Genomic DNA, 23,494 nt, shown 5'->3' with positions numbered 1-23,494 from the left:
AGATAAAACATATCATCAGTCTCCTAAGAAAAAACACAGCCTATTACCCACAGAACATCAGGATCAATGCAGTGGATACAGAAGGAAAAGATACAGTTAACTAAGGGATTTAAAATTGTATCCAAACTATATTCTCAGAAATGAAATATTCTAGGGCACTTTCCACAGAAGCCTCCTGCCTCACTTAGATCCAAGCTGGCCTCTCTGAATGACTTAAGTTATTAACTAACTATGGGAAAAGATATGTGTTTATGTGTGAACATGCAGGCATGTGTGCATACTCATGTCCTTAGATGTGTGGAGCAGATGTCAATAAATCTTTGCAATTAATATGTGATGAAAATTGGATGAAATCTATGGGAGGGATTTTTTTTAATGGAATGAGTATGAAAATTAGAAAAGATTAGAGAGAATAAGTACAGAGGATAAGGAAAAAAAGCAAATAAACCAATAGGGCTATGTTAAAGATTAGGAAATGGAAAATATCAGATGTCATGGGACTTAAATTACTAGGAAGAGCTTACTATTACTATTTTGGAAAATAAGGAGTCATTTTTCTGTCTTAGAAAGTGAGCTATTGTGATTACAGTGGCTATAGAGATAGATCACTCCAATAACTTGCACATAATGTGTTCATCCTTCATTTTTGGCATGTTTCAGAGAGCCATCAGATCTGCAAGACTCTCAACTGGACTGAATTTCTCAAGGGCAAAACCCGTATCTGATTCATTTTGGATTTCCCAGTGCTTAACAAAGTATTTGCATTGCACTTGATTTTAGTGGGATTCACTAACTAATAATTGGGACTGAACTAAATTGAAATATATTGAACTGATCTGAGCCAAACTGAGCTGGAATGATCAGCGATGGCAGCTACTTACTGTCTTCACAAATTCATTTTCATTCCTCCATTTTAGATATCAAAAGATACTTACGTAACTTCTGCTGTATTTACAACAAGCTTGGAGCAATAGCTTTCATTTTACACTTTTAGTGGCACTTTACAAAGAAGATGTAATGTACTCAGCAGAAGTATAATTCACTTTACACGTAAAGGGACTGAGTCATGGAGAGGTGCCATGTTAGTTTTCCACAGGGTTACTTTGACACCACTGCCACCTCACAGTGAGTCAATGGAATAGAAAAGAGCTGAACTCAAAGTCCAAAAGTATTACTTTCATCACCAAAGTTCATTTTAAAAGATTCAATTATAAAAGGGAAATTACGTAATGTGCAAATAAACTTACTTGGTAGTACAAAAAAAAAAAAAACGACAAAGATGACTGCTTTTGGAAACAAATTCCTTTTACTGCATTCTTTTTTCAGGTAAATAGCATGGTTCTCATCAGAATGTACAGAAATTAACTCAAATATATAAGTCTCTGTTTTTGCAGTATGAGGGAATCTGATGATTTTGAAGGATATTCATCCTGTTATATTACTCTATTTCTACCTCTGTGATTGTTATTTTAATAGCTAATATTTGAAGGATTCTGCTTGTCAAAGACAGTAACTAGGGCTGTCTTAGTCATCTTCAATACCCCATTTAACTTTCTACCACATATTTTCTAAGTTCATCTGTCACCACACTGCTCCATTTCACAGTAAACCAACTTGTGAAAAACACAAAAAGGTGTTTATTTTACCAGTTCAATCGAGTTTGTTTTCTAAACAGGATTTTTTTAAAAAGTGAAGCTTGTTTTCAGGATTGTTTAAGTTTCAGACTCTGTTGATACCATTAACACTCAGAAACTGGTTTTTCAATGCTAACAAAACTACAAAGGTTTCAGCAGCTAATATTGTAAAAATACGAAAAACCTAATAAGTAAGGTCTTAAAAAAGAGTCCAAAATTAGTTTTTATATTTAATTATGGTAATTGAAGTAAAAAATATGCCAAATGACTTGTTTCATAATATGAACTCTAAGAAGGAAGGACAAATTAATTTTAAAAAAATTTTTAAGTTAGCAAAAGAACTCTGTCACCTCAATCAAATCTATTAATTCCTTCATGTTAGACATGGAAATAGTGAGATGTTTTCTTAGAGCTCATATATATAAGTGTGTGTGTGTGTGTGTGTTCAATCACTTTTGGGGTCTTAGTAAATACTCTGTTAGTACTAGTAGAATTGTGCTTGGGTTAATGATGTACCAAGAAATATATTTAAGAGGTTTAAGGATTAACAAGTCAGTCAGCTCACCTTGCCAGGTAAGCAGTTGGAAATCAATAAGTATTCCCATGTCCTTAAAGATAAACAGGAAAGGAATGTCATTCCATTAGTATACATACCAACAGAGGACAAAGATTTTTTAAAAAATTTTATTCAACCTAGTCAAGAAAGCACAATTATCTCAACCTTGACTTTCATAACTCATTGTATTCATTTAGACAAACTAAGATATCCAATCTATCATAAATACAATGCTGATAACTTCAACTGGTAATATCAAGGTCAATATCATCTAATATAAATGCACTACTAGGGGCGCCTGGGTGGCTCAGTCATTAAGCGTCTGCCTTCGGCTCAGGTCATGGTCACAGGGTCCTGGGATCGAGCCCCTCATCGGGCTCCCTGCTCGGCGGGAAGCCTGCTTCTCCCTCTCCAGCTCCCCCTGCTTGTGTTCCCTCTCTCTCTCTGTCAAATGAATAAATAAAATTTTTAAAAATAAATAAATAAATGCGCTATTATTTTTTTATTCATCTTTACTGAGATACAATTGACAAAATCATAAGATATGTAAAGTGTACATTGTGATGATCTATGTGCACACTTTTTTTTTTTCAGATTTTTACTTATTTATTTCAGAAAAAGAGAGCACAAGCTGGGGAGACAGGCAGAGGGAGAGGGAGAAGCAGACTCCCTGCTTCCTGAGCAGGGAGCCTGATGTGGGGCTCGATCCCAGGACCCTGAGATCAGGACCTAAGCCGAAAGCAGACGCTTAACTGACTGAGCCACCCAAGCACCCCCTATGTGCACACTTTCAAAGGATTCCCCCAAGTTAATTGAGACATTCATCACCACACGTTTGCCCTTCTTTTCCGCAATAAGAACTTTCAAGTTCTACTCTCTTAGCAAATTCAATTACACAATATAGTGTTATCAACTATAGTCACCATGTAATACATTAGATCCCCAAACCTTATTCATCTTATAACTGAAAGTTACCAACCTCTCCCTATATCTCTCTGTTCAAGAAATAAATTTTTGCAAGTTAATGAATACAACTAACATTTCTTGAGGCCTGTTATATGCCAAGCATTATTTTAAGTACTTTATAAATATGCCAATTAAATCCCGTAACAATCCTATGAGATTAGTACTCTTATTATCTCTATTTCATAAAGAAACCAAGATGATGGTGGAGGGTTTTTTTGGCTTTTGTTTTTTAAAGATTTATTTAATTATTTATGAGAGAGAACACACACGCTCAAGAAGAGTGGGGGGGTGGGGATGGGGCAGAGGGAGAGAGAGAATCTCAAGCAGACTCCCCACTGAGCACAGAGCCTGGTGCGCAACTTGATGCGGGGCTCAATCCCACAACCCTGAGATCATGACCTGAGCCAAAACCAAGAGTCACACGCTTAACCCACTGGGCCACCCAGGTGCCCCAAGGTAGAGTTTTATAAACAAGAGCTCACGAAGGAAAGTATTCCTGTCTTGAAAAGAAATTGTGGGGGCACCTGAGTGACTTAGTCAGTTAATGGCTCAGGTCATGATCCCTCAGCAGGGAGCCTGCTTCCCCCTCTCCCTCTGCCGTTAACCCTGTTTGTGCTCTCTCACTCTCTCTGTCAAGTAAATAAATAAAACCTTTAAAAAAAAAATAAAAGAAATTGTGGTTAGTCACTGTAAGTTTTACCTAGAAGAGGAAAAACAGAAATTTATAGATATAGATGAAGAGAGAGAAAAAAAATAGGTAATAGGAAGAGGAAGAGGAGGGAGAAAGGGAAAAGTAAAAAAAAAAAAAAGAATCTAACATCTCCCAAACAATTCTAAAGGCAAAGCATTTACAACATTCATATAACAACCCTATAAGATGGGTATTAACTCCATTTTACAGATGACAAAACCAAGGTTCATAAAGTTTAAGTGTCTGTCTTAAAATTTTGAACTCAAAACTTTGTGATGCTAAAGTCCATGCTCTTTTCAACAAGCCATGCTGCAAAGAAAAATAAAATTAAGGCAGGTTTGGGGGGATGGGAAAAGACAAAATTAATAAGGAATGTGAACTTAGAAAAAGAGAGATCAACTAGTGTTTAGAAGTTCCTGGGTGGATACTGGGATAAGATTGGGCACTATGGCCATAGAACCATGATGTTTTTAACTGAGAGGGCAGGGCTGCTGGGAACCACAATGGCTACTTGATTGACATTGATCCCCTCTCACATTCTTCTCCTTCCCATCCCATCTCATTGTCAGTGAAGCTGCTGTGAGAAATAGCACTTGCCAATTCACCTAGACATGCCAGTCCCATACTGAGTGATTACAGTGTACATCAATGATTTGGCCTAGCCCAAAACACAGTCTACGGGCTGCTTCATCAAAACTGAGATGCTAAGCTATCATTGTGCATACATTATAAGACCACAGCAGAAGCCAACAGAAGAGAACATTTTCATATTTTTTTAAAGATTTTTTATTTATTTATTTGACAGAGAGAGAGCACAAGCAGGGGGAGTAGCAGGTAGAGGGAGAGGGAGAAGCAGGATTCCCACTGAGCAGGGAGCCCGATGAGGGGCTCGATCCCAGGACCCTGGGACCACGACCCGAGCCAAAGGCAGACGCTTAACCAACTGAGCCACCCAAGTGCCCAGAAACCATTTTCATATTAATGCATAGGTAGACATAGTTCGGGAATGACCAAATTTTCCATTTCAAAATGACAATCAAAAGAGCCACAGATGAGGACTCAAAACTTCAAAGTTTCTTGACAAACTCATATATCTTTTTTAACCAAAATGTGAGACAAGTTGACAATCTTTTCATCAACTGATATTAAAAAAACAAATATCAATTTGTCTATTAACATTAATGTGTTTTATACCATATTAGCCAGATTCATCAACTCCTTAGTGGATTTTACGTTTTAATGAGTGTGCGTGTGTGTGTGTGTGTGTGTGTGTTTCATGTCAATTCCATAATAAAATCACAACTTCTTCATCTCAAGTGAAATCTGTCTTAAAATACACTGGGGTCACCAGGCCAGCATGGGGTGGGGCGGAAATTGAACAACTAGCCTGGCCAAAGGCCTAGATGACATGAAAATGAAGTGAGGTCCAGAAGGAACACAGGCTTGATCAGTGCCAGCATGTGTACAGAAGTGGATTCAAGTAGGCCACACGAGTGGAAGGAAACCTCACTTGAATAAAAAAGGGGACGAGTCTCCTCCTCTACAGAAAGCTTTCAGTAATTTCACTTAAGTAAATTTGGACTCAAGATATGGAGAAAGGGATACAAATCAGGAAACTGAGACATAAATCAGGTCTGGACAAACAAAATAGGAGATTACAGGGAAAGCTTTGACGCCAAAAGCACAGACACATAAGATTGGAGCAGTAAAACGAAGTTCAGACTAATCAGGTGGTGGGGCAAAGAACACAGTTTTGATTTACTTGTGGCTTTATTTAGGACTGACCCAGAAACTCAGAGGTACTAAGCAGAGAAAATAATGATAATAAAAATGACAGTAGTGTCTACTCTTCACAAAACATTTACTAAGTGCCAATAGTATAAGGGCTTTATATACGTTTTCTTATTTAATTTTTATAACAAACATATAAGCGAGATGTTATTTTCTCTTATTGAGCCCCTGTAGACTTTGAATGTAACAATATTTATTGAGCTCTTACAGATATTGAATATAAAAATATTTTCATTCACAATGGTCTAAAAAAGGGGATGAAAATTCTGGAACTGGGGCGCCTGGGTGGCTCAGTAGGTTAAGCGTCTGCCTTAAATTCAGGTCACGATCCCAGGGTCCTGGGATCGAGGCCTGCGTTGGCCCTGCGTCGGGCTCCTTGCTCAGCGGGAAGCCTGCTTCTCCCTCTCCCTCTGCCTGCCGCTCCCCCTGCTTGTGCTCTCTCTCTCACTATCTCTCTCTCTCTCTGTCAAATAAATAAAATCTTAAAAAAAAAAAAAGGAAAATTCTGGAACATGGTTAGAGATCATTTTCATCAGTGTTAACTGGTATGTACTGACTCATCCTCACTAATATCTACTTGTTGCTTCTGTATTTGTTGTAATTGTAAAATTTATTTATTTTATTTTTTTTAAAGATTTTACTTTACAAATAAAGATTTATTTGTCAGAGAGAGAGAGAGAGAGTGGCAGGCAGAGAGAGAAGCAGACTCCCCACCGAGCAGGGAGCCCAACACAGGACTCAATCCCAGGACCCTGGGATCATGCCTTGAGCCAAAGGCAGATGCTTAACCGACTGAGCCACCCAGGCGTTCCTGTAACTGTAAAATTTTAAAAAGCAGCAAAGCTAATAAGCCCAGCCAGGGATAAAACTCATAATCTTAAAAAAAAAAAAAAACTCATAATCTTCACCTTATAAGCATCACACTGAAATCAACTGAACTTACAGACTACCAATACCCACAGCACTCAGTAACACAGGATTTCTTTATTCCTATTTTTAAATAGAATGAGGTAGAATCCTACTATTGAAACATATAAAACAAGGCAACAAAATTGATGTCAAAACATGCACAAATTTTAAAGTCTGAAATCATCAGAAGTCTTTGAATTACTCTATGTTGAAAGCTGCAGTCATAGAACATGTACACAAGATAAATAAAATTATCACTGGCTATACCAAGTTAATACAAAATTAAGAACCAAGGATAACTAAAGAAACCCTATACTCAGAGACAAGAATTGCATCTGCTACAAAGGTAACAGAAGGTCCAATTACACTTATGTAACAAAATAGATAAGAATATAATCAAGAACAGATGGAATTTGTTGCCAATCTAAGGCCAAGTTGGCAAACTAAAATTCAAAAGTATAATATTGTATTGCCTAAATTGAGACTGGACAATGTCACAGATGTCACATTTGGATTAAGGAACCTTAAATGGCAGGCCAAATAACCAGGAATAAAATCTGTAATCTCATGCTTAATCAGCAGTTGACAACTTCCATTTTAGGGCAGGACAGATGCAGACTAGTTGGCCAACAGGCTGCTCAAACAAGTGTTTTGTGTTGAACAAAAGCAAATTAAGCACTTTAGAAATGCACTAATTTTCAAGAAACATGGAATGGTTATGGACCTGTGTTTGGTTAACCATCAGTGGCTTAGACCAATGTGTTGAACAAATATCTGTATTATCCTAATACATTATATCTTGTTGTAGATATAGCTGAAAATTTAAAATTATAAATCAATATATCTTTTTCTAAAAAGCATCCTCAATGTCATAACATTTAACCATATATTGTGGGTAGGCAGCACTACCCTCTCCCTTCAATTCCAGGAAATGGTCATTTGTAGAGTCTACTTATCAGTGGAAATGAAAACATTACAGGAATCATAAAGCACAGCAAACTCTCAGAAAAAATGAAATTAAGATCCTTATTAGACAATAAAAGTCTGTCAATTAAATTACTGTTTGATACATGGAATTTAATATATATTGAATAGAATAATGAAATAAAGCGGATGATGCATAATATGTAGCAAGTTACTCAAAATGCCCTTCTTTGATATAAAGACATGAAAAAATTCTTATGCTATACTCTAAAATGGTAAACATCAGGCTATAAAAGTATATCCACATTACAAAAATGTTTTAAAATTTATGAAATAGACTAAAAAAAATATACCAAAATGCTAATAGTAACTAGATCAGGATGATGAACTGTGATTGATTGTTTTTCTCATCTTTTCCTGGATACTTTTTCTAATGTGATTATATTATTTCAATAATAGAAAAAAATCGGGCGCCTGACTGGCTCAGTCAGAGGAACATCAGACTCTTGATCTCTCGGTTGTGAGTTTGAGCCCCACGTTGCGTGTAGAGAGTACCAAAAAATAAATAAATAAATAAACTTTAAAAAGAAAGAAAATAATAATAATAATAATAATAATAAGTCAAATAAAAGTTACTTATGAAATGAAAAGCTGATTTTGAGATTATTAGACCAGGCTTTCAAGGTCTATTTCCTGCTTCTAATTATCAGTCTTCTTTAAAATGCTTTCAGCTGGGACGCCTGGGTGGCTCAGTCGGTTAAGCAGCTGCCTTCAGCCCAGGTCATGATCCCAGGGTCCTGGGATCGAGTCCCACATCAGGCTCCTTGCTCAGCAGGGAACCTGCTTCTCCCTCTCTCTCCGTCTGCTTGTGCTCTCTCTGTCAAATAAATAAAATCTTTAAAAAAAAAAAATGCTTTCAGCTAAGTCTTGACATAGCTCTGTCAATTGAATACTGCAAGCACATTGTCCCATCAGCTCTAGGTGCTAGAAAAAATTTTACAGAAAATGTAAATTTTTAAAATTCTGTCTTAATAGTACTTCTGATCTCTTTCCTCAGTTTTCTCTTTATAGCACTCTTTAATCCATAGCCTGGTTTAGTGCGTTGTTGCCAAGACTGACAAAAGCAAGCAAGGAAAGCATTAATAACATTTTCAAAAATCTAGTACAAGCCAATTCAAATATTCACATTTTTATTAACCAATTTAGTCACCATCCTCTTTTTTTTTTTTTAAAGATTTTATTTATTTATTTGAGAGAGAGAATGAGATAGAGAGCATGAGAGGGGGGAGGGTCAGAGAGAGAGGCAGACTCCCTGCTGAGCAGGGAGCCCGACGTGGGACTCAATCCCGGGACTCCAGGATCATGACCTGAGCCGAAGGCAGTTGCCTAACCAACTGAGCCACCCAGGCGCCCTAGTCACCATCCTCTTATATTAGGTTAAACAACTAGTGGAAAATGTAACTCATTACTATTGTTAATCTCACAAAGTAGAAGATAGTAACTTTACAAAATACTAAAAACCACACCAACTGAAAGTCTGTGTGGGAAGAGAAAGGAAAAAATTAAAATGGTAGATTTTACTAAACTATAAAAGAAGGAATTTGGTAAGATAGAGCAGAATGGTATGCAAGGAACATATTGAAAACAAAATAAAAACTAGAAGATTAGGTAAGGTAAGGTTTTTAGAAGTATTTATATACATTTTTGTATCATTCATAGCAGTGCAAGTAATAGACACACTCAAAAAGCAAAAGAACAGACACAAACCCCTATAAAGCACTTTACTAACTCAAATTCGGGTTACACATTAGAGAATGACTAATCCAACTGCTAGCATTTGAAATATAACCAACATGTCCATTGTTAGTTATATCAAACTCATGTCTAATAATATTACTGCCTGTGTTGTGTAAAAACCATTTTTCAAATGCTTTCACATGGCTGGCTCTGTTGATCCTTTTTCAAGTCCACCGAGGTAGGTAGATAACTACTTATTGAAAGCCAAGTTTATCAGTGGTAAGAATCCAAACCAAAACAATTTTCTAACCACCCCATGTTCATTCTATTATATCACATTGCCTCCAATTTATGTGATTCCAGTACACAGTGAATATTTATATTTACATAATAAATGAATGAATTTTGATCTAAAAAATAAATAAGATTAGAAAGAATACAAATGAGGGTAGAGATGGCCTTTGTCTCATTATACCATGTGATCAACATACCACATCATAATAATTAACTACAGATTGACCCTCTCCAAAGTTTCATGTTCTTTCTTGCTGATAGAAGAAGGCTCTCTCGGGGTTCCTGTGTGGCTCTGTCAGTTAAGCATCTGCCTTCAGCTCAGGTCATGATCCCAGGATCCTGGGATCGAGCCCCGCGTCAGGCTCCCTGCTCCACCAGGAGTCTGCTTGTCCCTCTCCCTCTGCCCTTCTCATGCTCTCTGTCTCTCTCTCTCAAATGAATAAAATCTTTAAAAAGAAAAAGGCTCTCATTTAGAACAACTCCAAAATGACTGTAACTGTGTCAAAGAATATGAATATCTACTCTGAAAAAAATAAGTCCTTCATCATATTCAGAGAACTACAATATCATCATGCCTAAGTGACAGACACAGCTCTCCAAAGTTGAGAATGTCAAATCCAACTTCAAAAACTAATATTTTACTACACTCTAAGAGACCCAAAGAGCCTTTAGCCCCTGCTTGGGCTCATGATGGGGCACAACCAAGTCTGAACAATTTTCTTAGTTCCTTGCTCTTACTGAAGATGCTGACTATTCACCCAAGTAGAATGACTGTGGGGCTAAATCCTGAAAGACCTTCACTCCAGTCTAGACAGGTAGATATCTGCTTGTTTCAATACCAAAACCATGATGTCCTTCAAATGTTCTATTATAATAATGTTATCAATACATTAGCACCTTCTTCTACTTTTTTAAAGATATTATTTATTTGAGAGAGAGAGGGTGTGTGTGTGTACCTGCAAAAGAGGAGGAAAGGAGGGGGAAGAGGGAGGGTGAAAGAATCTCAAGCAGACTGCACTCAGCTCCAGCCCTGAAATCATGACCGGAGCCAAACCAAGAGTGGGATGCTTAACCGACTAGGCCATCCAGGCACCCCAGAATCTTCTTCTAAAAAGCATTAAATATTCTCTGAGTTTGGGGAACATTTCAAGCTGAACAGTAAAAAATCACAGTGTATATATCTCTCTCATCGCAATTTTAGAGGGAGAGAGAAAACTCATATAAGGAAGATCTATGGCCCCCAAAGGCAGAACTTTCTATGCATGGGAGTAGTTTAGAAAGGTTTCATGTAGAGGTGAGATTTAGGACATTTGTTGGATGATAGGCCTTCATTACGGTCAAAATGTGTTGAACTCTTTATTTACTTCTAAAATAAGGAGGGGAAGGGCTAAGATATTATTTAAAAGCTTAAGAACCACCTATCAAGTGAAGTATTACTCAAAAGAGGGTCTTTTTAAACCACTCAGATTTCTACTTCTATCACCAATTCTAGGTCCCAATAAATACATCTCACCCCCCACGTGACTGCACCCTACCTCTACCCTACCCCACCCTTCAGCCATCTCGCTCATAGCAAGTCTGCCATTATTACTGAAATGTGCTATAATCCTTAAGTATGTTGGAGTAAAAAGAAAAAATAAGGGCGCCTGGGTGGCTCAGTTGGTTGAGCAACTGCCTTCGGTTCAGGTCATGATCCTGGAGTCCCAGGATCGAGTCCCGCATCAGGCTCCCTGCTCAGCGAGGAGTCTGCTTCTCCCACTGACCCTCCTCCCTCTCCTGCTCTCTGTCTCTCATTCTCTCTCTCTCAAATAAATAAATAAAATCTTTAAAAAAAAAAAAAGAAAAAAGAAGTTTTAAGAACCAAGGGAAGGGATGGGGGAAAAAGCTATATGCCTAGCATTCAGAAAATCCTCCCATTTCCATATTGAACATTATTTCCAAATTAAACTATACACACATGATACTTTAGTGGTTGTCATTAAAGCATTACTGTGCTACCTGTGAATGTTGAAAGCAGTCCATATTATTTTTATCACCCAGTTCTGGCATTTCTTCACATTTGAATATACCAGGAACTCTAAAATATAGACCTATATTCTATTCCAGTGGTCCTTCACTCTGTGTCTCTGAGAGGTCCTTTTTAAAATCACTGTCCTGGTTTCTAGACTGAGGCCATCATAAAGCAAAAATAATGGGCACTTAAGAGTGGGGGAACTCATCTAAATATCAAGTTAACTTTTATAAGCAGTACTTAGGGATTAAAACTACAGTTTTTAAAATGTAAATTTATTCTATTTCTAGGATGTCTGCCAGAAAAACATGAAGACCTAGAAAACCCACAATACTAATCAACACAAAACTTGAGCTGCTAGCTGTGAGACCTCAAGCAATTTCCTCAATTTCTCTGGGCCTCTATTGTCTAAACTGTCGTAAAGAAGGGGCCTTAACCAGCTAGTCCCTTCAGGTTCTTCCAATTTTAAAATCTGTTTTTTCAATAATTACAGAGGTACTAAAAATCATCTTCAATATATAAATATCTGATAATTTCAAAAAACAAAGGACAAAGGAACCTCATATATAATTCTTAAACTGAAATTCAGAAAGATCTCATAATAACTGTAGGGTGTCATGAAAATAGTCCCTTTGGTTTGGTTGTCATTTGCTTCAAATAAAGCCTGAGCCACAGGAAAACTATTTTAACACTCTGAGAAGATTAAATAGTTAATCCACTGGGAAACCAAGCTGAAAGACAGCATTCACAAATCTGCTTCCCAGAGAGAAGCATTGAAAATAACAAACAAATTTGTTTTATTTTGAATAAAATTATTCTAATGATACACTGTATATAAATACTTTCTATTATCCATTTTCATTCTTGTGTTTTCCTTCTTAATCTGAAGCTGAGATGAAGGTCATGTCTAACATTGGCAGAAAACAACCATTTGTAAGTCAGAGACACTCAGGTGGGTTGTAACATATCTTGGGGGAAAACATCCATAATAATGCATATTCCAAATTCATGTCTTTGAAGATAAATTGAGAGAATTGGAAGATTGGGCAGATTATGGTATTAACTGCCAAAATAATTTCTGCTTTTATGGCTTCACAAAACTGGAATTTCTAGTGCATCATTCTCTACCCCATAATTATGCATCAAAATATTAACCAATTAGCAGGTAAGATGGTAAGAGCTCAAAAGGTAGTAATAATTAAACATGAAACCTGAACTTTCATGGAGTTCCAAACAACAAACAGGTCTACTACACTTCATAAATTCAATAAACCATATCTGAGGAAAATTCATCAACTCATATTTTGTAAATAAAATAATTTCACTGACTTTCAACTCACATCAGCTACTAGCTCTTCTTCCATTTCCCTTACTTCCTAATCCAACTACAAAGACATAAAAGTGGGGCATGTATATTTTATCAAGTAGGACATGATATAAATAATATCCCCCTAATGCATAAGCTTGGAAGTTCACTTTTTATATGAAATACCTTTGGAGTCAGGGTACACTTTTTGTTTTTTAAATCACTGTTCTTAATGAATGTAGTAACTAAAAAACGCTATTAAAAAAATAAAGGAGAAATAAAAACTAAACTGCAACAACTATCTTTCATTTCTAGTTCATGCCACTGATTATATTTTGTGTTAGTTCCCCAACATATTTTGTTCATTTTAAGAGACTCGTATTGCTAGGGATGTAAAAGTAGGGACCATGTATGTCATACATGCATGAGGCGCCTGGCTGGCTCAGTCTGTAGAGCATGTGACTCTTGATCTCCCTCAGGGTTGTAAGTTCAAGGCCCATTTTGGGTGTAGAGATCACTTAAAAATAAAATCTTTAAGGGGAACCTGGGTGGCTCAGTTGGTGTGATCTCGGGGTCCCGGGATAGAGCCCCACATCAAGCTCCATTTCACGCTCAGCAGGGAGTCTGCTTCTCTGTCTCCCACTCCTTCTGCCCCTCCCCCCGCTTGTGCACTCCTCTCTCTCAAATAAATAAAATCTTTAATAAATAAATAAAATCTTTAAGGAAAAAAAGTGTCCAGCACATAGTAGACACTTAATAGATATTTGTTGCATGAAAAAAGCAATAAACAAATGACCGAACACCAGGAAACCCTCTATTTCCATAAAATAAATATTTCTAAAAGCCTCACTTACCTTCTCTATATTTTCTAAACATTAAATTGTTTCAAATAATTCATCTCACATGTATATAAGCATTTCAGCTTGAAAGATCCTTTTTACATTGAAATTAGCACATGAAATGTTTTGAAAACATTTGGAAATATGTTTAAGAACAGAAATAAGAAATGTTAACTAAACTTGTAGTGCTGATCATTTTGCAATGTATACAAATATCAACTCATTATGCTGCACACCTGAAGCTAATATAAAGTTACATGTCAACTATACCTCAACTAAAATGAACAAAAAACAAAAAGAAAAGACACAGAAATAGGTATGATAAGCCTCAGTTTGAGGTCCAATTCTGGTACTTAGTAGCTGAGAAACCTTGAACAGGTCACCCAGTGCCTTTGTCACTCATTTTTTCATCTCTAAAATATAAATAAGAATAATATCTGTCCAGCCTACCTCATAGGGTTTTACCGTAGATTAACTAAAATATTGTACGTGTGTATTATAATCAGAATGGGAAAAAGGGACCACAAAAGACTAAATGTTTCCTATTCAGTAACAACAGTACCCAAAGTAAGCACATTATTGGGAAAGTCAAGCTTGAAATGTTAAAATACTTCCTTCCTGTCAATATAGAGCCAATAGTTTAACAACGAAATCACATGCTTAATAGACTGCATATGCAAAGTTCTTACAACTCGTAGTACCTTTACATTGCCACATCAGATGAGGAGAAAGAAATGTCCAGAAAGGTCATATTGGAAATCAGTGCCAGTGACAGACCTAAAACTGAGCTTTTGACTGTCCAACCAGTCATAAGCCTGCTGAGCCATGCCACTTTTTAAAATTGCCTTAGTAAGGTAAAAACAGCAAATTGAAACCCAATTAGACTACATTACACACTAATCCAGATTGATTGTCAACGATATGTACCACTCTCTGTCAAAGCCAAGCAAAGACATTTTAGCTCACAACCACAGACAATGACACAAAAACACAGTGATCCTCTCTGTATCTGCGTTTTTGTCCAGCTCTTGACATATTCTGCAAGCTAAAATTCTTGAAAAAGAAAAAAGTTTTGGGGCCCCTGGGTGGCTCAGTCAATTAAGCGTCTGCCTTTGGCCCAGGTAATGATCCCAGGGTCCCAGGATTGAGCCCCGCTCGACAGGGAGTCTGCTTGTTCCTCTCCCTCTGCCCCTCTCCCCAGCTTGTTCTCTCTCTCTCTCAAGTAAATAAAATATTTTAAAAATAAATAAATAAATTTTTTAAAAAGGAAAAAAGTTTCAAATTTGCTAAGTCAGCATTCACAGACAGGGAAGGGAAAAAGGCACATCATCTCACAATGTCTTAAATTAGAATTCGAAATGTTTAATTGATCTTATCATTTTGAGTTAACTGAAGAGTTCAATCTAGTATACTTAGATATTAAGAATAGAATATATATTATACTTCATTGTTCAGTTTTGTTGATGACATCTATCTAAGCCATCCATTTAACTTACCACATTTTCTAAGAATTCAGCTACCATATTGAATCCAAAATCACTATCTTTCTACACCTATGTACCCTGAGGGGGCGGGGGGGAATGTTGCTTTTATTTTTTATTTTTATTTTTTTTTTTAAAGATTTTATTTATTTATTTGAGAGAGAGAGAGTGAGAGACAGAGAGCATGAGAGGGGGGAGGGTCAGAGGGAGAAGCAGACTCCCCACCGAGCAGGGAGCCAGATGCGGGACTCGATCCCGGGACTCCAGGATCATGAGCTGAGCCGAAGGCAGTCGCCCAACCAACTGAGCCACCCAGGCGCCCAGAATGTTGCTTTTAAATCCAGTCTTGCCTCTGTGTGTGGGTGTGTGTGTGTGTGTGTATAACCACTCAAAAAAAGACACCTAGTATTTTGGCACTTCCTTGATCTAAGGGTGTGGTTCATCTATGATGATTTGTTTCTATGTATTGACTTATCCTGCTGATAAATAGTGTAGTTTTATTCTATATTTAAATTATAGAGCAGTCTTAACCAATAGAAACTTAATGTGAGCAATATTATATCTGATTTTAAATTTTCTAGCAGCCACATTTTTAAAAAGGAAAAATAGATGAAATTAATTTTAATATTTTATTTAATTCAATGTATCAAAATATCACTTTAATGTGTAATCAATACAAAGATTAATGATATATTTGCATTCATTTTTCTTACTAAATCTTTGAAATCCAATGTATATATTACACTTACAGCATATGTCAATTATGACACTAAATTTTTTTCAGAAATACCCTACCAGTATTTAGATTAAACTTTCCAGTTGAAGAGTAGATCCATATAACCAAGTTGTTTCAAAAATATTCAAAAGTTATCCAAAAATGGGGTGCCCGGATGGCTCAGTCAGTTAGGCATCAGACTCTTGATTTTGGCTAGGGTCATGATCTCAGCATCGTGGGATCGAGCCCCTCATCAGGCTCCTCCCTCAGCCGGGAAGTCTGCTGGAGATTCTCTCTCTTCCTCTCCCTCTGCCTCCCCACTTCTCTCTCTCTCTAATAAATGAATAAATCTTTTTAAAAAAAAAAAAGTTATCCAAAAACTAAAGCAAGGACCAGTTTTTAAGTTTAAAATTAAATTAATAAAAATTAAATAAAATGATAAATTTAGTTCCTCAGTAGCATTAATTATAATTCAAATGCCCCATAGCCACATGGGTTGAATAGTAGGGCTGTTTTCTGAATCCATATCCAACTCAAGGAAAGATACCCTGCAAAATACCTAAAATATACCCTGCCAAAAGGCATTTTCAGAAATTGAATAAAAAATATTCTTCCTAAATAAGAAACTTTCTTTTGAACTTCTTTTCCCCAAAGTTGTATATGACCCATGCACTTATTTTGAGAAATCTTAAAATAGACTCATAGTCTTAACAGTCACTGCATCTAACAAAACACAAGAACCTTTAGGACACTTTCTGCATTTCACAGTAAAGTCAATCCCCTATGCCTATTATTACATTTTTCACTGAAGAGGAAAAGCAGGTCAAATGCCTCTGTTGATTTGTTTCAATGTGTTGATTTACTTATCCTGCTGATGAAGCCTGTCACAAACTAGGGTAGGATTGGAGGAAACTGTAATGATTAAAGAGAATCTGAGGAAATACTTAACCAAGTTCAGGTCCTCTTTCTGAGTTTTATCTTTTCTAGCGATATCAAGGTATACATAACTTGTCAAAGCCACTCATTTGTAACTGAACTAGTGTAGAACCAGGAAAAAGCAATGACCTTAAGCTAAATAAAGCTTTGTGAAGTATGTTCTTGCCTTTCACCTGTGTAGGTTTAATGGCTAAGAATTTGTGTGGGTTGGAACACTGGTTCCATCACTCTCTACTAGTTTAACTTTAAGCAGATTATTTAATCTTTCAGTGTCTCATCTGTAAAATGGTCATAATAACAGAACCTAAATCAAAGAGTGTTATGGGGGATAAATGAGATTTTACATGATATAAAACATCTTAACAGCACTGACCCTAGAACATGACATGTATCCAACGATGACTGCTCAGAATCAGAATAATCAGAGATGAGGATATACGTTCAACAAATATTTATTGTAAATGAAAATATATGTCTCCAAGCACTTTATAAATACCAAAGTGCCACAAAAACAGAAGCTATTATTAGCCTATGTAAAATAAGTTTAGAGTGGATCTATTCAGTGTATTTAATGGAAAAAAGAAAAAGGGACCTTTACAGTGCAGCTTACCAAATTCTGTTAATGTTTTTATAAACCTTTCCCAAACAAACAGACCCATACTTATGACTTAAAAAGTGTAAACATAATCAAATACAAATCATTTATAAATATATTTTATTAATAAATCAAATAGAAATTATTTATCTGTCAACATCACTTTAGGGTCATCCATGACTCTGCTCACCTTCAGTGCAAGCAGTTATCAGACTTAATAACATAGGAAATAAACTGCCCTATGATATTCTAGAGAATTCACAGATAAAAACCTTAAATCTTTAAATATGATTTCTCTCACAGCCTAATTTTCAGTTTTCATTACTATTTTATGCTCCTTCTTCACCTTCTTTGACTGGATCTGCTAACAAAACTACCTCTTACTGGGTTTCTGCCATGGTACAGTCATTAAAGAGTATTCAAAGGTCAAAAGAGAGGTAGTAGCAGTATTTAGGAGAAACAAACTAACCCAACAATTGGACAAGTAGCCCCCCCAAAACCAAAAATTTAACCAAATTAAAACCTCAAAAGCTTTATAACAGGTGATTCTAAAGTCATAAAACTGTCACCTCCATAGGTGATCATTTCCTGATCCGTTAAAAAAAAAAAATTTAAAATTCATGTTATTCCGGGGCTCCTGGCTGGCTCAGTCAGAAGAGCATGGGGGGGGCGGGGAGGTCGTGAGTTGGAGCCCAGTGTTGGTTGTAGACATCACTTAAATAAATAAACTTTAAAAAAAAATAAAATTCATGTTATTCTTTAAATTGATTAAAGATACAAAGTGTATAAAACTGCCATTTCTATGCCTAATCAAGATTCCCCACTAAAATAATAATGCTGACACGATAGGATTTTTAAAATGCCTTTCCAGAAAGGCTACATGAGTGGAGGATTTTTTTTTCAATAATTTCACATTTCTCCAAAGACACTGTTTTCATAATCCTTAAAGTATAAAGAGAAGCGGATTCACAGTAGACCATCAGAGAGCTGTGAAAGCAACGCACTTATTCTATCATGAATGCTTCATTAATATTTCAGTGATGATGTTGCAATTTTCCATAAGCAACTGTCAGAGCTTTGCTTCTTGATATGTATCAAAACAGTCTAAGTTACATTCAATACTCGTGTACCTGACGTTGACCAAAATACAATTTTGATGTATCTGGTATTTCAAAATTCACACCCAGGCATGTAAAATTTTATATTGTATCCACCCTGCCTAACCACAGAATGTTTCACCCAGTCACCCATTCAACCCTTCCACTTGCTGAAGAGTTTCTTCCTTCTACAGACTTATCACCCGGGAATATAATTCTTAAGGAGAATTCCCATTCCAATGCCTAAGAGGCCAGATGTGTCTCCTACACCCAGACGCTTGTGCTCCGTTTGTCTCTGTGATGCTTCACGAGACTTGCATTGGCACAGGCATCTAGAAGCCTGCGTTTGGAAGCGCTGTCAGTCTGATGCTTTGTCTCCTGCCTCAGAAGGCCTGAGTCGCATGTACACATATGACAGACACTCTCTCAATAATAAAAAGAACACCACAGCCCAGCACGGAGCCAGCTCCTCCGGGCAAAGCCAGCCAGGCCATCGCCCAAGGCGGCCCCACCTGAGGCGATTGCTCCTCGCTTGCGAGACCAGGCGGGGGCGGGCGCCGACGGCTTCCACCCGCCGAGGAGTCTGGGCGCCCCGGAGACCCGGCGTCGCGCAGCCGCCCGCTACCTGCAAACGCCACCCGGCTGCGGGCGGCAGGGTCTCCCCGGCAGCATCCGGCCGCGCGCGCCAGCCGGCGGGGATCCGCAGCCTCAGTTTACCCAGCCGCCAGCCTCCCGCCCGACCGCCCCCTCAGATCTCAGCACTACAGCAGCCGCTGCTCCCGCCCGGAGCGCGTCCTCTCCGCGCCCTCAGCCCGCCGCCAGCCCGTAGCCCGGCCGCCGCCGCCGCCGAGTCTGTCCTCACCTGACAGCCACCCGCACCGAGCTCTCGTCTGGGGCACCCAACATGCTGGCGGCTGGCGACAGCAGGGCCCCTGGGCCTCTGCACTGCAGAGCTGAGGCACCGCCGGAGGCGCGGCGTCCGGGCGCAGCAGACTGGAGCGGCAGGGGGCGGCCGGCTCACCTCCGCCGCGCTCCAGCCATGTTGGGCGACTGAATGGAAAGGTGGCGGCGGCGCTGAGGCAGGAGGAGGAGGTATTCCCGACTGGCGGACGCCCGCCCCTTCTCCCCCGCTCACCCCCCAGGATCTGGGGCGGGGACGAGGCGCGCTTGAATGGCAAGCGCGGCGGTGGCGGAGCCAGCAGGCCGCCCGCGGCTTCGTGACGGCCGGTAAGTGCGCCCTGCCCCCTCCGGTGGGGACGCGGCCTGCCGGCGGCCGGGCTAAACACTCCACGCCCGCCTGGGCGCTCAGGGCTGCCGGCCCCGCACTGCGTCAGCAGCGGCCGCACAGCCCGGCCCCAGCTCGCCCTCCCCCGGCCTGCGCCCCGCCCTGCCCTCGGCGGGCACTGCCTGGCGCTGCTGGGCAGAGAGGCGCGAGGGGGAGGGATGCCGGCCGCGGGCTGCCCACGCCCGAGGGCGGCGAGCCCGTGCGCCCTTCCAGGTTCTAATGTGAGAACGCAGCAGCGGGTGCTCGCCCAGCTGCCTGCGTCCTTTCTAAAATCGGAGCTTGGTTCGCGAGCGCAGCGCCAGGACTCAGTCAGCTGCCACTCTGGTTCGGCTTTGTTTCCGCCCTTGGGCTTATTGTCCTCTCTCCTGCTTGGACTTTGACCCCCTTCCCCAGCCCCCTGCTGATCGCCCTCCCTCCCAGGAGTCAGTCAGTCGTGCTAAACCGGCTCCCTGGTTTGGCCACTGTCTGGGCAGCTGGGCTGTTCTGCAGTCCATCGCCCGTTTACCAGCCCACATTGAATATGGAAACGATTTACTCCGAGACTCCTGAATGCGTTTCTGTTAAGTCATTTGTACACTGGTAAATGAACAGCACCCTGGTACTGCCAAGTGTTCCCAGAACTGAGTATCCACCAAGACCTGCTCTGTAGTAAATCCTCCCAAACTGATTTTTTTTCCTGCCTGGCCTTCAAAAGGCACCTCCCAATCCCGGGATTCTATCAACATTGAACCATTGTGGTTTTTGCTTGTGACTATTGTGCTTCCACATGCCTCTAGAGAGCTCTGTGGCAACAGCCTTTATTAGCTTCGCCACAGAGTATCTTTTGTGGATTGCCCCATACATTCCTCTAAATAAACATGTGGGTTCATACAAAACAGTATAATAGATTAAATGGCACCATGCAAATAAAGACACAGCCCCAAGTACTGACATCCTAAATTTGCACACCTAAGCATTCTAAATAGCAGAGATCCAGCAGCGTGGGTCGGAGGAGGCGGCACACTCTGGGACGAACAAGAAGTGTTCAATAATCTTAAATGAAGGCCTGGTGTGATATATAATTACATTAGTTTTAAAGATATTTTGTCCCTGAACCCCATACCCCTGAGTCTTAACAGACATGTGGCTAGGAGATAAAGAGAGCTGAGATGGTGAGTATCCTTCTGTAGACCAAATTAGTGAAAAATCTGTCCTCTGGCTGCCCTCTAGAGAGCCTGCCCTCCCCTCAGTATTTATCTATTAACAAATCAGCACCATTTCCTCCAGCCTTGGCAGTCCCTATCTGGGTGGCTCTGGAATGGGCCTCCTTCCTTCTTGAATTGATAAAAGCTGCAAGGAAGGCAAGTAAAGCCAAGCAAATTTATCAAGAAAACTAAAGAGAAATATATATAATTTAAGACCATTTTTTAAAAAAAAATCTTATTTAAAATAGCACCAGTACATATATGTCTCAGTAAGAGATGTCACAAACACAGATGCTACCGGGCAACAGCCAGGCAGGTAACTTAAGTGAGTCTGAGCAGGCAGAGTGAGGAAAGGTAAAATAGAGAACACGGAGCCCCTTACAAAGGCAGTGGCCATCCTCAGCCTTGGCTCGCTGGAATGCAGACCCATTGCTGCCAAGTTTTTTGTTTGTATGTTTGTTATTTCTCAAGAGATAGAGAAAAATCAGATCTTTATGTGAAAAACTCCTTCGTTCACAGCATCAACAACTAATTCAACACCACATTTACATACCATGCAAACCAATCAAAGGGTATATACACCCAGCTTCGGTTCCAAGCCTTTAGGTTGGAAGTTCTGACCAAAATATTAGCACCAATAATAGCTGTGGCTTTGTACATGGTTTCAGGGGAAAGTAGTATAAAAATTCAGATTTCCTTTGATGACTAAGTAATTTTCTGCCAAGTTTCAAAATTTGTAAATTAATCTATTTTGCATTTACTTCAGATTCTTTTATAGCTGCTATAACCCCTTTCCTTGTAGCTCACCTAATTAATTATCTTAAGTTGAGGAAAACTCCAAGGGAAGAGCTTTTTACCACAAGAGTAGTTTAAATCCTACTCCAATTATTCATTCAACAAATATTTAATAAATGCTATATGCCAGCAATGCTGGACACTAGTGATACGGAGAGAATTAAGACTGTCAGTGTCTACAAGGAGCTTACAGTATAGTTCAAGATGACAAATTTGGAAATCCATTAGTGCAATAATAGAAATTGTAACAAGAGTATGATGAATTCTATCTGGAAGAGTGAGGAATTCTTCAGGTATAGACCAGACCACTCAAGATGATCTCCTTGAATCCATGCTTGCCTCCACACTGCAGAAAGTGATCTTTTAAAACCTAAGTCATTTATATCATTACCCTGACTGAAACCTTCCAATAACTACCTAACAGATATAGAGTAAATTCTCCTAGATATTAGGACACTTCACATTCTTGCTTCTCCAGATTCTAACCTTAGCTTTTTTTTTTAATTCAGTGGTTGTTGTTTTTTGTTTGTTTTGTTTTTTAAGTAATCTCTATGCCCAACATGGGGCTCTGAACTCACAAACCCTGAGATCAAGAGTCTCATGCTCTACTGACTGAGCCTGCTAGACAGGCACTCCTAACCTTATCTTTTGCTACTCACAGTCTTAACCACTACTTTTTGGTGATACTGGTCTTCATTCTATTTCTTCAACACATAAAAGTTCTTTCCTGCCTTAGGGACTTTGTACTAGCTGTTCCCTCTATCTGGAATGCTCTTTCCCCAGATTTTACCATGGTAGGCTCCTTGTGGGCTTTAGGGTGTCAACTTAAATTCCTCTCCTCTCCTCAGAGAGACCTCTCCTGACCATTCAGTCTGAGGTAGCACTCCCGCAGGGGCCAGCTACATGATTTGCATGTCCTGTGCAAAATGAAAATGCAAGGAGGGTGTCTTGTTAGGAAAGCAATATAAAAAAGAAAAAGAAAAGCCATATAAAAATCCTGTTAAAGATGCTAAAATATAAGCTTTTCAGATTCTGAACTCTCTCACTCAACCTGTCATGGTGTTTTTAATTTGCTATTTAATGTTATTTTCCATAAAGAAAAATTAAAATTTTTAATTATTAGCATTAATTTTACCATTCATCTTTAAATTGTGCAATGCCGGTTTTAAGTATGAATAGAAGAGCAATTAACTCGTTTGTGGAATTATCAAAATGATACAATTCCTACTATGTAGTACATATATGCATGTGAATTTCATTCTTAACTATAAAAAAATTGCACAAAACTAACTCAACTTTTTTTTATTTCACTTTTTGATTCATCTACATACTACTAACACTTTCTACCTTTGGCTTACAGATGAGTAAGGAAGAACTGAAAGGAAGAGGAACGACCTTTGCCTGTCTTTGCCTTTCCTTTTACATCATCATTAGTGGTTAGCTACAGGGAAGTGATGACTAAGAAAGGGTAAGATAGAGTTCTTTGGTAGTGTTTTCTTAGAATGCCATTGCTTTCTTTTTTTATCTGAAGCAAGTTCTGGTTTGAGGGAAGCATAGCCTCTCCGGTGTCAGCACCCCTGCTTAGTCACACACAACACGTTTACATCGTACTCCCACTGGCTTTGAATCTCACGGAACTCCCACACATTGTGGGTCAACCAGAGAAGTCCATGTTCACAGGGCATCACAAAAGCTATATGACAATGGTGTGACAAAGAATGGAGGACATGGAGATTGCCCTATGTCCT

At 39.0% G+C, this 23,494-nt stretch overlaps 1 protein-coding gene across 1 annotated transcript in view; it reads right to left on the bottom strand.

Moving 5' to 3' along the window:
- The window catches only part of KIF21A (kinesin family member 21A), a 149,426-nt gene extending 129,808 nt beyond the window's left edge, over positions 1-19,618 (bottom strand). Inside the window, exon 1 of the mRNA XM_044915437.1 lies at positions 19,345-19,618. Within this exon, the coding sequence (XP_044771372.1) occupies positions 19,345-19,388 (44 nt within the window). The 5' untranslated portion in view covers positions 19,389-19,618. The remainder of the gene's footprint in view (positions 1-19,344) is intronic.
- Between the last annotated feature and the right edge of the window lie 3,876 nt (positions 19,619-23,494).

The sequence above is a fragment of the Neomonachus schauinslandi genome, chromosome 5 (assembly GCF_002201575.2).
Source record: "Neomonachus schauinslandi chromosome 5, ASM220157v2, whole genome shotgun sequence".
In the NCBI taxonomy this organism is placed as follows: Eukaryota; Metazoa; Chordata; class Mammalia; order Carnivora; family Phocidae; genus Neomonachus; species Neomonachus schauinslandi.
This window is presented reverse-complemented; position numbering and strand designations above follow the sequence as displayed.